Source organism: Saccopteryx bilineata, chromosome 2, assembly GCF_036850765.1.
Source record: "Saccopteryx bilineata isolate mSacBil1 chromosome 2, mSacBil1_pri_phased_curated, whole genome shotgun sequence".
NCBI classification, from domain to species: domain Eukaryota; kingdom Metazoa; phylum Chordata; class Mammalia; order Chiroptera; family Emballonuridae; genus Saccopteryx; species Saccopteryx bilineata.
In genome coordinates this window covers 8,592,379-8,606,828 of record NC_089491.1, presented here as the reverse complement: position 1 = coordinate 8,606,828, position 14,450 = coordinate 8,592,379, and the positions used below count along the sequence as shown (strand labels likewise).

The following is a 14,450-nucleotide window of genomic DNA, read 5'->3' as shown; positions in this document are numbered from 1 at the left end:
TGTTTTCCTTGGCACGTGGGCAGCCTCAATTCTACCCAATGTGGGGCAGGTTTCCGAAGCTTTCACTGGGGGAATCATCTTGCATTTCCTTTTGGTGACGTCAGCTACTCTGGAAGTCCTTTATAGCACTCAGAGAAATGTGGGTATTTAGCTTGGAGATAGCAGAACACAAGGCTGACCCTGCTGGGGGCGGAGGAGTGGGGTGCCTGGCAGCTACAAGCACTCTCCCACTGAACAGTGGAATTTCAGAGGCCAGACTGAAGAGTTATATGTGTGCGAGGCAAGATTGCACATCCTGTCCATTCGTTCCCCAAACATTCATTTTCTGAGCCCCTCCTCATGCTAGGCTCAGTGCTGGGCCCTTGAGAACGCAGAGGTAGTAAGACATAGCCCTTGCCTTCGAGGAGTATGTGACAAATGTTGTCATCGAGGAAAGGGCACCCTGCTCCAAGCGCCCAGGAGGGACCAGCTAACAGCAGGAGGAGGAGGAGGAGGTCGAGTGGGCAAGGGGAGGAAATGCCTCCGCTGAGCTCAGAGCCTGCAAAGCAGAGGGCTCATCCAGGGAGCTGCAGGGGGCCCACGAGACTGGAGTCTCTTGTAGGAGAGTGGGCGAAAGGGCCGGAGATGCTGATGTGGGCAGGACCCAGAAGGCTGGGAACCCTTGCCACTGGCATGGAAAGTCACTGGGTAGTTTTAAGTTGGGCAAGGGCAGGGCCTGATTGGGTTTTAGAAAGAACACAGAGTGCAGGGTGGATTGGAAGTGGAGACCAAAAACAAGGAGAGAAGTCAGGAGATAATGAAGCATTGACAATGACCTGTAGATTCCATGGCAGTTGGTAAAAGTCTGTAGCCTTTAAATTGAAACCTGAAGACTAGGTCTTCAAGCGGAGCTAAAAATGTTCAGAAATTCATTTGCATAAAATATTGCCTACCTTTTCCCTGCCCACAAAGTGTTTGGGAGGGTGGCAAGGAAGGAAAAACTTGCTCTTTTATATTTCTAAAAGTAGTACATTTTTTTAAGTAGTACATATTTGTGGCTAAAGTCTGAAAAAATATAAAATTTTATAAAACAGAAAATAATCTTAACATTTTATCCCTAATGATGGTTACCATTAACTGTTTGGGCAATATATTTTCTCTCTCTGTCTCCCCCACTCTCTCTCTCTTGCCTACAAAATCATACTTGATTTCTTTTTCTTAAAAACACATCATAGATAACTTTTCATGTCAGTTCTTAGAAATGTATTCTAGCCTTTTAACAGCTGCATCATATTTTTCTGCTTGGATTAAGAAAAATCCTTTATCTAATCCTGCAATTTTTCACAATTATAAATTATAAACCATGGTACAATAAACATTCCTTGTTTATTTTGCCAATTGTTGGAATATTGCTATAGCGCTATAGAATAAATTATTACAAGTGGAATTGCTGGATTCTGGAAAATACATAGTAGAAATTGTTGGTAGATGCTGCCAAATTCTACCCCCAAGAATGTCTATCACTCTGTGCTATAGTCGGCCTCATGAAGAGGGACTGTTTCCATACTCTCTTGTCAACACCATGTGTTATCAACCTTTTTGACCTTTGCCAGTGTAAATAGCAAAAAACAAACTTGTTTTAATTTGAATTTCTTGATTATTAATGAAGCTCAGGCAACTTTCACATCTTTATTGATCATCTTCTATAACATTGTTTGCCTTTATTGCAGGAAGTCTTTATATATTAGAACTATTGACTGCTTTTAAATTATAAATATTTTTTCCATTTTGACCTTTGACTTTCAAGCTGGAGTAAGGTCTTCGATCATGCAGAGTGTGCTGGTCTTTTCTTTCAAGGCTTGAGTTTCACGTCACACAAAAGCCTTCGTGCACCTCAAGGTTATAAAAAGGTTCTCCTCTCTTTTATTTCAGTATTCGTACTATTGAGATTTCAGTCCCCAATTTATCCAGCATTTATTCAGTTTTTTTTGTTTTGTTTTGTTTTTGTATTTTTCTGAAGCTAGAAACGGGGAGAGACAGTCAGACAGACTCCCGCATACGCCCGACCGGGATCCACCTGGCACGCCCACCAGGGGCGAAGCTCTGCCCACCAGGGGGCGATGCTCTGCCCCTCCCGGGTGTCGCTCTGCCACGACCAGAGCCACTCCAGCGCCTGGGGCAGAGGCCAAGGAGCCATCCCCAGCGCCCGGGCCATCTTTGCTCCAATGGAGCCTTGGTTGCGGGAGGGGAAGAGAGAGACAGAGAGGAAGGAGGGGAGGGGGGTGGAGAAGCAAATGGGCGCCTCTCCTATGTGCCCTGGCCGGGAATCGAACCCAGGTCCCCCGCACGCCAGGCCGATGCTCTACCGCTGAGCCAACCGGCCAGGGCCTATTCAGTTTTTTTTATATAAATAAATTTTTATTTTAATGAGGTGACATAAAAAAATCAGGGTACATATATTCAAAGAAAACATGTCCAGGTTATCTTGTCATTCAATTCTGTTGCATACCCCTCACCCAAAGTCAGATTGTCCTCCATCACCTTCTATCTAGTTTTCTTTGTACCCCACCCCTCGCCCTCCCCCTCTCCCTCCTTCCCTCCCCCCACCCCCCGTAACCACCACACTCTTGTCCATGTCTCTTAGTCTCGTTTTTATGTCCCACCAATGTTTGGAATCCTGCAGTTCTTGTTTTTTTCTGATTTAGTTATTTCACTCCGTATAATGTTATCAAGATCCCACCATTTTGTTGTAAGTGATCCGATGTCATCATTTCTTATGGCTGAATAGTATACCATGGTGTATATGTGCCACATCTTCTTTATCTAGTCTTCTATTTTTTTTTTTACAATGATTAAAGCCTTTAAGCAAACTCTTGGCCAATACAGCAAGAATCTATAAAAGAGTAGCGTCCTTAACATGTTCACCAAGTCCAAGTTGGCCCCAACACCATGCCAAATCCCTGAAAAATGCAACCCAACCCCAGTTCAGTCTGTTAAGAGCTGTCACAAGGAGCAGGTGTCCAGGAAAAGTCCACATCCAGGAAAAGTCTGCATGGCACTGGAATTGTTGTCACAATTCTATACTTTGCAGCTCACACCCAAGTCCCAATGACTGCTGCTTCTAGCTGGTAATGATTCGGGTAGAATTTATTCAGTTTTAAGGAATGAAGTAGACATCAGCTTTATATTTTCCTAAATAGATAACCATTTGTCCCAGTGCCATTTATTGAAGGACCCATCCTTTTCCTAGTGATTTAAAATGTCCCTCTGTCTGTCACTGAATTTCATCTGTATTCCTTACTCTGTGCCATTGGCTTATTTGTCTGATCTTGTAGCAGTGCCTCACTGCTTAATGACTATAGCTTCATAGCACACTTTTACAAGTCCCTTTTTTTATTCTTCTTTTCAAACATGTTCTGTTTCATGTACATGTTCTCCTAGGTGAACTTTGAAATCAATTTTTGAATTATATGAATTTTATACATTAATTAGGACAAGCCCCCTTTGTTGATTTTCTTTTCAAAAATCTGTTTTCATTCTAGGTGAGCTTTGGGAATGAGTTTTGGAGTCGTGTGAAATCCATCTATTCATTAGGCAATAACTGATATCTTTACAATGTTGAGTCTTTCCATCTAGGAATAGTAAATATTTCCTCATTTTTTTACATCTCCCTTTCATATTCTTAAGGTATTTTTACTTTATGGGTTTTTATCTTAATTATCAAAGTGTTACATTCTCATTGTGACAACTAAAATACAGAGAGTTAAAGAGAAAAGGCTTATATTTGTATGAATTATGCTTTTGTTTCATTAAAGTAGATTTTTTGAAAGAAAAATTAAGCTCAGAATATATGCATATTTAATTTTAATAAATGTTATATATTTTTTCTACCAAAAAAGTGTTATTCATATAGTCTTACACAGTTCTTTTTAAGTTTGCTCCCAGGGATTTTCTAGTTTTGTTTTTATTGTACATGGCTCCCTTTTTAATTTTTTCCCCATTTTCTAGCTGATAATTATTGGTGTATAAGAATGCTATTGATTTATATGTATTTACTTTGAACTTAACTCTGTTATTTAGTACTGATAATTCTTCAGTTGACTAGCCTAGGTTATTTAATTATATAACTAATATAATAACATTCTATCACTTGAAAAATAATAGTAATATTATGTGTCTCTTTAACCCTTGGAGTAGTAAGTTTTTTTCATGCTTGCTGACCCCGGGGAATGAGTTTTTTTTCAAAAAATGAAATTAGTTCCAGTTACAGTTTTATTAACTTAAAATCTTTGATAACCAATTTATGGAAACAAGAAGAACATACATTTGCTTTTTTTAAATATTGCCTTACATATTTTTAAAATAAAAAATTTTGTATGATCATACTCTGGATGGTCAGGAGGCACGAGGACATACATGAACATTCGTACTACCCAAAGGGTTAATATTTATAACACATTTCTTTGTCATGTTCATCTCATTAGCTTGTGTGTCCAGAGTCGTGTTAAATGGTAGCAGTATGGCAAGCATTCCTGACTTCTTTCCCATAATAGGATTTCATATTAAGAACATTGTTTTAATTTTTCTGACACACATCTTTTATCACATTATGAAAGTCTGTTTCTAGCTCAGTACTTCATTGGGAATGGATATTAAAGTTATCAATGACTTGTCAGCATCTCAAGATCATTTGTTGAAGTGTCACTGCCCTATAATAAACCTGTTTGCTTTATTAATCTTTTAAGTTAATATTATTTTAATCACTGGGTTCCACAAACCATTTGGGTATTGTACTTTTTAAGTATAGTACCTTTCTCAATATTGTTAATGTTTTCCTCTTTAATGGTGACTTGAAGGTTTTTGCTTCTTCTTGAGACAGTTTTGGGAAGATATATTTCCCTAGTAAGTACCCATTTCAGCTAGCTTTTCAGATATCTTGGCATAAAAATTGCACATATCAGCATTTTCACACTTCCTCCATAGTTGAGGTCACATTCTCTCTCTCATCCCTAACATTGTACATCTGTGTGTTCTTTCTTTTCTCTCCATCATACATACCAAAGGAATTGTCTCATTTATTGACTTTTCAAAGAGCCAACTTCCAATTTTATTTATTACTCTACAAGACTTACTTTTTAAATTCCTTTCTTCTGCTTTTATATTTCAATTGTTTTGCTTTCTTTTGCTTTGTCTTTTTTTTTCTGTTTCTCTATAATGAATACTAATTTCATTTCTTTTTATCTTCCTTAATTATTAACATAAGCATTTCAGGCTGTGGATTTTTCTTGGACTGGTTATGTGGCTTTTACTGTATCCTATATGTATATAGTTCGTTATTTTAACTTTAATTTAGTCTTTCATCTCTGAATCACTTGGAGTGCTTTCTTTCTTCCCCAATGGTTCATTTTTAAAATTTGTTTTAACCTTTGGGGCTGGGGAGGAAGTGGAATTATTCTAGACCTACCAAAACCACATGGATTATGAGTGTGGGTGGTACGATTCCCCCAAAGGAAAAGTAAGAGTCTTTTTCCAAAAGAATTGGGAGTGAATGTAAGCAGAGTACTGGTTTCTTCTCTACTGTAAAAGAGTCACTGAAGGATTAAATGAGATCATATACGTCATGTACTCAGCTCAATGTTCAGCATAAAGCAAGTCAAATAATAACAACCAAGTTCATGCCATCTCCTCATGCCCTTTCTTACTGCTAGTCAGAATACCAGCATGTGCTATGTGGTCCATAGCTCTTTGGGAGAACATTTGCAAAGAGTAGGTTGCCCCATTGCACTTGTAGATGACCAGGTAATCCCATGGCATGAGGGGATCTGTGGTTATGTCCTCATTTTACCTTGAGGAGCCAGGAGGAGGAGATTTGATAGCCCTAGACTCTAGATTCTAGGCAGGCTGCAGGATTGCCCACATGCCTTTGTGATTCATGAGCCTCCATACCGTGAAATAAGCAAGGCCATGTGCTTGTCCAAGAAATGTGATCTCTGACCACCTGACATGTGACTGCCTGGGCCCGCCCCCTTTCTGCAGACCTGGAAAACATTTGTCTTGGTGTTGGTAATCTTGCGGCACATTCCGTATAAGAAATGTTTTTTAAATGAGGATTTTTTTTTCTGTAGCCCATGTTTTGCAAGATTGATATTAATTAGCTGGTACTAATTAACATTCAGTCTTCTCATCTTGACAGGGAGCCTGAGCCACCCGCTGAGAGAGACCTTCTCCTGCAGTCAATGGAATTGCTTTGTGCTCTCTTTAAAAAAAAAAAGCCTAATGAGCTGCTGCTCTGTTGTTTCATTTAAAATTTATCAGGACAGTTTATGTGATCAAACCACACAAGTATAGTTCTGGGTGCCAGCGCTCCTCGCTTCTGAAGTTTGAAAGTGATCTTTTCGAGGCAGAGCAGGAGAACATGGAAAAACATCTTTTATCTCAAACTCTAAAATAGAGAGAGGAAGAGAATGGGAAGCATAAGTTGGAAATGTGGCATGTTTTATGCTGTGGAGGGTTTTCCCCCTCAGCACAGCGGAATTTTCCTTATTAAATAGATAGCTGTGTGAGAAACACCAAACCAGAGTCAGGATGGAAGTGAGACGGGCGGCGTGGGAGACAGGAGAGCAGTGAGCACCGGGCTTGTGGTGGAGCCGGTGCCAGCCGAGGGCTTCGGCTCTGGCAGGCCGAGAGTGCCCGGCTTCACGGGCTTTGCTCCATGGGGCACGATGTCCCTCAGCTTAAGAGAAGGTGTCTGTTCAGGAGAGCACCTCCTCTGACAGCCTGGCACTCCCTCCTCGGGGTCAGAGCATTTGTGGACAAAACCCAGTGGGGGGCCTGGACTCACTGTCAGGAAGAGGGTTTGGCCACAGCCCCTGGGCTTGGGCCCAGCCCAGCTGTGGAGGGCATCTGTAGCAGAGCGAGCTGAGGGCAGCTCACTGTTATCTGCCCCACGATGGCAGTCTGGTTGGCACTGTGTTGCAGCCACAGCAGTGACAGCAGGCCCTGGGTGGGCATGGAGGAGGGAGCAGAGCAGAAGTGTGTCTAGGTGGCTGTGCATCTCAGAGGAGGTCCAGTCTGCATGTGGGCAAGCCACGGGGCAGATGCTGCTGCCAGCAGTGCCCCTGGGGGAAGCAGGCCACAGCTCTGGGGCTGGGCCCTCGTCCCTGGGGCAGCCATGATGCCCGGCCCCCAGCACTCAGCAGCGTGCTCTGGACTACATCTTGGGAGTCAGAAAGGCTGGAATTCAAATCCTGACTCCCTCATTTGGAAGCTGTGTGATCTGGGTGTCATCTTTCCTCTCTAAGGTCTTATTTCCTCATCTGTGAAACAGGGAAATGAGAGTACCTAGATGCCATGACCCAGGCAAGGCCAGCCTTTCCTGTCACAGAGAGTGGCTGTTCCTATGATGGTTGTTCCCTCCAGCACATCTGTACCTCCCCATCTAGCCCTGGTCTCTGGCACCGCTCAGCCCCATGGCAGCCAGGGCCGATGGCTGGTCCAATTACTGTCCCTCTTAACAAGGCCAATCACACAGTGTCATCTGCTGCAGTAACTGTGTAAATAGGAAAGGAGCTGAGATGTCGCAGCTGTGCCGTCCCAACCCAGTTGGAGGCTCTGGCACTGGCCTGTCTGAGGTGGGTGGCCTCCACGTGGTCGGCATCTGGGCGCCATCCCCGGTTATGGCAAACCCAGCAGTGCATCCCTCCCAGGGCCTCACCGTGGGGCCGGCGTGAGGTCAGCTTAGCTGCTTGAGCATCTCAGCGGTTCAGGCCCTGGGCCAGACTCCTCACAACCACCATCATTGCTCCCCATTACCGTCAAGGAAACTGAGGCCCTGGGACGTGCAAAGACTTGCCAGAGGTCACCCATCATGGCAGAACCAGGGCTCCACAGCTCATGGTTCCAAGCCCCACACTCTCCCGCTCACACCGCAGCTGCCTGTCACATGGCAGAGTTGGCAGGGCCCCTATGCCTGGGTGGGCCCACTGACGATGGGACCTGGACAGATGTACCATGATGGGTGCCAGGGAGGCAGTGGGAGGAAATGGAAGATGTGGGAGGGGTAGTGGCCACAATACAGTCATGAGCCTTCTTGGAGAATGTTGACTCCAAGGGAGAAAGCAGGCAGGGAGAGCTGTAGCCTAGGACCTCTTAGGTCAGCTTGCCTCACTAGCACTAGCTGCTGGGCACCGGAGGACTGGCTACAGAAAAAAATAAATAAACGACTGATACTGTGGCAGCCTGGACAGACCTGTGTTCTAATCCTGCCTCTGATTTCCCAGCTGGGTGGCCTCAGAGAAGCGAAGAGACCTGCTCTGCTTCAGTTTCTCCCTCTGCAAAATGGAGACAAAACCTCCCTGACAACAGTGCTGTTAGGAGTCACTAGTCTGGGCAAAGCTCTTAGTTCAGTCGGGCACTAAGTGCTCAGTTTTACTGTCATCATCTAGCTTTAAGTGTCTCTTTCTTCAGCTACAAAATGAGGGGAATAAATAATGTACTTCCCAAGGTTATTGTCTGAATTCAATACAATATGGCTTCACTCACACTTTTCTTCTTTCAGCCAGTGTCTACCCAGCAGCTCCCGTGTACTGTTTCAGCTGCTGGGAACTGAGCCCACGGTCTAAGACACACTTCCTACGTGGAGGGGCTGTAGGTCTGATGGGGAAATCAGGCATTCAATGCATGCGTGATACAAGTAAATATGTAATGACAGTTGTGGTGAGTGCTAATTGTGCATAGGGCTTAGCACAGCACTGGCACAGTACAAGAGGGAGGAGGCTATTTTTATGACTTCATTATGGTTTAGCCTTTTAAATCTTCCCGATTAGAGGCTAATAATACTGAAGAGATTTCCCTGGATTTGTGCAGTATTAACTGTGGAAGACTGGCTGCTTTTGGAGTTTTTGTTACGGGAGTGAAAGACTTAATATGGAACTTCTCTCCGGGCCTGGTCTCTGGGGCCAGGAGGCCTCCTTTGGGAGGTCCCCTCAGTCCACAGCACGTCGCGGCCTTGGCCTGTGCTTTCTGGTCCTGGGGAGTGGACAGGTGTTGGAGTCCACACATTTTGTAGAGTGATAAGCACTCTAAAAGTGGAATTTGCTCTTATTAAGTAGTGAGTTCCCCACACCCCCACGGTGCAAAGGGGCTGAGGGTGAAATGGAGCGCAGGCCCCTTCAGGGGTGACGTCCTGCGGGCCTGTTTGCAGAGCCAGGGGCCTGGGAGGACGCAGGGGCCCAGGGCTGAGGGCAAAATGGAGCGCAGGCCCCTTCAGGGGTGACGTCCTGCGGGCCTGTTTGCAGAGCCAGGGGCCTGGGAGGACGCAGGGGCCCAGGGCTGAGGGCAAAATGGAGCGCAGGCCCCTTCAGGGGTGACGTCCTGCGGGCCTGTTTGCAGAGCCAGGGGCCTGGGAGGACGCAGGGGCCCAGGGCTGAGGGTGAAATGGAGCGCAGGCCCCTTCAGGGGTGACGTCCTGCGGGCCTGTTTGCAGAGGCAGGGGCCTGGGAAGACGCAGGGGCCCAGGGCAGAACAGGGCAGGGCTTCTATGCTGGGGGTGTTCATTGAAAAATGGTGATTTCCTGTGTGTCTGATGGCCAGTGGGTGGGTGGGACATAGCTACTGGAGCCAAACAGACCTGGGTTCAAATCCTATACACTCTCTGTGAGGCCCCAGGCAGGTTTCTTAATTTCTCTGAGCTTTACTTTTCTCTTTAACACTTGTGGGGGTGGTGGGAGAATCACAGGAAGTAAGGAGAGTAAGTTTCCATCTTGGGGTAAATCCCTGGGAGGCATTCATCTCTCCCTTTCCCTTGTCCTGCTCCTCACTGTCTCTGCGCCTGGGCCAGGCATTTCCTCTGCCACTCAGAGGCAAGCTGGGTTCAAGTCTGCACCAAATTCGCATCTGGAACAAAGCTGCCTCGTGTCCCTTAGCCTGTTACTTCCTGCTCAGCACAAGAGGATACTTTCTGTTATGTTTGAAGCAGTAATGGGTTTTCAGGATTGCCACTGCTGAATCCTTGGGGAAGCAGCTGAGTTACAGTTTTAAGAGGAGAGAGGAAAAAAGGTCAAGAGAAAGAATAAATCTATGGAGTTCAACTCAACGAACTTGGAGCTTTTATACAGAGGAAATTATTTCAAATTATTAAAATTTTGGAAATATGATGCCACTAAAAAGAATGGAAGTGGAAATGGTTCCTATGAGAAGTCCCAGCATGTGTTTCTGTGATTTAAAGGTTTCCCGTAACAATGTGTAGCTATTTTAAAATCAGATGAATGACTCATGGTATCCAGCAGCAGCAGTCTTACTGTGATGGCAGGGTGTACTCTGGGGAGGCAGGCTTGGTTCGACTCCCATCGCCATCATTTACCAGCTGTGTGAGCTGGGGCTGGTCACACACACTCCTTTGTAAAGCGGGTTGTTGTAAGGATGAATAACACAATGAACGTGTGAGTCAGTACAGTGTTCATTTATCCATGCAAAAGTCTACAGCTTTTAAGTAACTGATTATTTACATTTGTCATAATTCTTAGTTTAACAGTAAGCTTTTAAGACTATAAATGTTCCTCTGATGACCACTTTAGTCTGATCCCATACTTTTGATACGTAGCGTTCTTACTGTCATGTCTTTAAACAAACGTTTTAGTTTAGATTTTTTGTTTTTTCTTTGACATGAGAATTGCTTGTGAGTTTGTACGTGTGTGTATGTTTTCTTTTTTGAAATGGTTAGACTTTTTTCTATATTTATTGTTAAATCTTAGATGTAATGTAAGTCAAAGAATATGGATAATATGTTTACTTTTTGAAACTTACTATAATTTTTCTTTACAGTCTAGTATATAATCAATTTTTATAACCATTCCATGGGTATTTAAGAAGAATTCAATTTCATTTATATAACACCAAGCTTATTAATTTTGTTACTCAAATACTATATTTATATATGCACACATACATATATCTGTATATGCATGTGTGTGAATATTTTTGTACATACATACACACAAATTCTGGAAGAGACATGCCAAAGGCTTCTTGTATGGTTATGTCTTTGTTGAATTCACTTTTTATTTCTGGCAATTTTTTGCTTTGTATCTTTTGATGCATTGTTGCTTTGTGCATAGACATTTGTAATTATTGATCTTCTCAATCAACTGTGCTTTTTATTAATATCAGTCATCCCTTTTTACCTTGTTCAGTGTTTTCTGCCTTGTGTTCTGCTTTACATTGCTCCTCCTGCTCAGCCCCACCAACGTTATGGGCACTGTGGCAGTCCTTGTGGAAGGCTGCTGGAGGGACGTGTCCTATTGTCCATGCACATCCCCAGGGAGTCTGAAGTACAGCCTTGTGGCAAGCTAGTCAGCTGAGGGCTGTGTCATGGATCATGCTGTGTAACCAGTCCTTCACTCCCATCCTTGGCCAGGTGGCTTGTTCTAAATCCCCCTGAAATGATACTACAGGGCCATGCTGAGGCTCGACACAGGCCTGTCATAGCTATGTTTTCTTATCACATGTTATTTTCTTATTAAGCACCCTCAGGAGAATTCTATTTTACCTTAGCTTTTTATACCAAGGACTGTTGCTTTTTATATCTCTTTTCTTGTCCCTTAGTTAATTTATGATTTTGACATATGTGTATGTATGTGTGTGTATGTACAGATAGACAGATAGACATACAGCTAAGTGAATAAATGAAAAACTAAATTCATTCCAAATAGTGTTGTCTGGGATATGTTACCTTAGACCTATTAAAGTTCATCGGTTTATGAAAAACATAAGTATTCATTCATTTCTCTCGTGTCTTATTATTTTCCAGTTGGGTTACAAAGAAAAAGAATCTTTGTTGCTGGAGAATGTATGAATCAAAAATGCAAAAATCTTGCCAGTGCCCATTTTGGATGTCACTCAAATGTTTAAATTACAGTTGAACAATCTATGTGAAAAATTAGTTGTCAGGATTGGAATTGAAGTCCAAATTGTATCTCAGTTTCCCATAGTTTCCCTTTATATCTTCTAGCAGAGCAGTTCTGTTTTGTGCTATTTTGTCTGATTAATGGTGAACACCTCCATCATTAAATATCTTCTTTACTTTTAGGGATCTATCTTCTGGATTTAATCTACATCGATTCTGCATACCCTGCCTCAGGCAGCATAATGGAAAACGAACAAAGATCCAATCAGATGAACAATATTCTCCGAATAATCGCTGATTTACAAGTTTCTTGCAGCTACGGTTAGTACTCCTGATTGTTGGAATTGTGAAATGTTACATCAGTGAAGTTGAGTCTAGTACTTTACCAGTGAGAGAGCTCTATCTTGAGCATCAAACATATGTTAGATTTTGTAACACACGTTTGATCTTCAGACTGAGCAAACTAGATGTTACCATCTTTGTCCTACAGATGAGGAAACTGAGACTGAAACCGATTAGTCACTTGTCTAAGATCACATGTTTAGTGAGTGGCGGAGCCCTGGTCTGTCTGGCTGCCAAGCTATTTATTCATGAGCTTTGTGGGCAGCTCCTGGGCAGATGTCCTGCAGGCAGACGCAGGGACTATGGCTCCTCCATCTTGCAGCTCTGCTGTGTTTCCTGGCCTCAGGGTCCTCCTCTAAACTCTACAGCATAATACAGAAGTAGAAAGAATTATGTAAAAGTGGGTTCTATCGGCCAGACTTGCATGTGGCACTCATTTCTTCTGCTGAGGAAGGCTAGGAAATGGAATCTGGCTGTGGGCCTAGAAGGAAAAGGGAAATGACATGGTAGACAGTGAACCAGACTGGGCCACACATGACCAGAACCAAAGTGTTACCGTGATGGTGGAGGTCTGGAAGAGATGGAGGAGATGGTGGTTAGAGATGGGAAAAGGAACTGAGAAGTCAGGACACTGGATGGGCTGTTCATGTGGGCATTAATTTCACCCAAAAAGATGGTGGACTTTGGGGTGTGTAGGTCAGCTGTGAGCCAGGTGCCTGGATCCTCCAGGAACTGGTGTGAATGACCACGGGCCAGTTGAGAGACATCAGCAATGAAGAGGAGAATGGGTAGTAGGGTTGCAGGAATGCACCTCCATGAAGCAGGGTTTTCACAAAGGCCAGAGGAGTAAACGTCTAGAAACCGCAAAGGAGGACAAGCAGAAACCAACCCTACACAGGGTATGAGCAAACATACAGGATACGGGGGGTAAGAAGGCCAGCAGCCTCCACTTGAGGAGGCCCCCTGGGAAGCCAGGGTGGGCTTTCTGCAGGGTGAGCTCACGGAGGCAAAAGGCCCACTCATAAGGGCCCCCACAGGGGGTGGGGTGAGGTGTCAGTAGTTCCACGCCAGCTCTCCTCTGACCAGAGGAGCAGCGAGGGGACTGTGTCCCAGTGCTGTCCTCACCCCCTGACAAGTGCATCAGCACTCACTATCCCATTGGCCAGCAAAGCGATTACAGACAGAGGCTTTGGGGTCAGACAGACTAGGGTTCAAATCTCAGCTCTGCCTCTTGAAAAGTCACCTTCTCGTCTCTAAGTCTTAGGTTTTTCATCAGTAAATACAGGGACGTGATATGTCTGGAGGGTTTAGCATGTCCGACATTCCATTAGAGCTCAGCAAACGCTCACACTTAGTACGGTTCCCTGTACCTGCATCTTCCGATCATCAGCTTCAGGAAGCAGGTGTCATCCCCTTTGCAGAAACGGAACGCTGAGGCCCTAGAGGAACATGATGACCTGCTCAGAATCTCAGTTAAGGGGCAGATCCATCAGGTGCTCCTCACTTTCCCTGGACGAACCTCCCCAGAAAGCAAGGGCCCTTCCCCACCCTTTTTCTGTTCTTCCCAACTCCTCCACTGCCTGCACCTGTCCCCTTAGCTTGTTCTGTTCCACCCTGTGGGAACAGCAGAGAGGATCTTAGTGGGGTTTTGGCCCCCTCAGGAGTGCAGTGACCATGAAGGTCTGTGGAGAGCCGCTGACGTCAGTCACTGCAGGCAATAGAGACAGTGCAGTGTGGCAAGTGACCTGAGGTCAACACCCAGCTCTGCCATCTCTCAGTGACATGAGCTTTGCAAGCTGCCATGGCTTCTTCCTCTGTAAAATGGACATATTATGTCCCCCAAATGAGGGGTGTGGTGGTTACAGCAGGGGGGAGGTTCCTAGGAATCTCCTGGCACAGAGCCGGGCACAGAGCGGGTTCTCAGGCACCTAGGCCCGTGCCTGTCTTCCCAGGACTCAGCAGCTCTGGCCTGTGGGCCAGACTCTCCAGCTGAGCCAGGAGAATGTGGGCTGGGCCTCCACACTAGGCTGGATGAGGTTTTTTCATTCGTTCTTGACTTCTTGTTGAACAGGTGAGCAGGCATGGAGGCTTGCCAGATTACCCTGGGGAAGACCATTTTGTAGGACACAGATACCAGGCTCCGGTCTGTTCTAGAGGCCAACTTTCCCCAAAGGCCCATCATTCCCTAGCCAAATAACTGTACTGGCCTCAGCGTATGGTGTCAGCC

At 44.7% G+C, this 14,450-nt stretch overlaps 1 protein-coding gene across 13 annotated transcripts in view; it reads left to right on the top strand.

Annotated features, from left to right (window-relative positions):
* RALGPS1 (Ral GEF with PH domain and SH3 binding motif 1) overlaps nucleotides 1–14,450 on the top strand; it is a 330,788-nt gene that overhangs the window by 266,424 nt on the left and 49,914 nt on the right. For all 13 annotated transcript variants that reach the window (XM_066256190.1, XM_066256189.1, XM_066256181.1 and 10 more), the window contains one exon: nucleotides 12,065–12,202. In XM_066256190.1, the coding sequence (XP_066112287.1) occupies nucleotides 12,065–12,202 (138 nt within the window). The remainder of the gene's footprint in view (nucleotides 1–12,064; nucleotides 12,203–14,450) is intronic.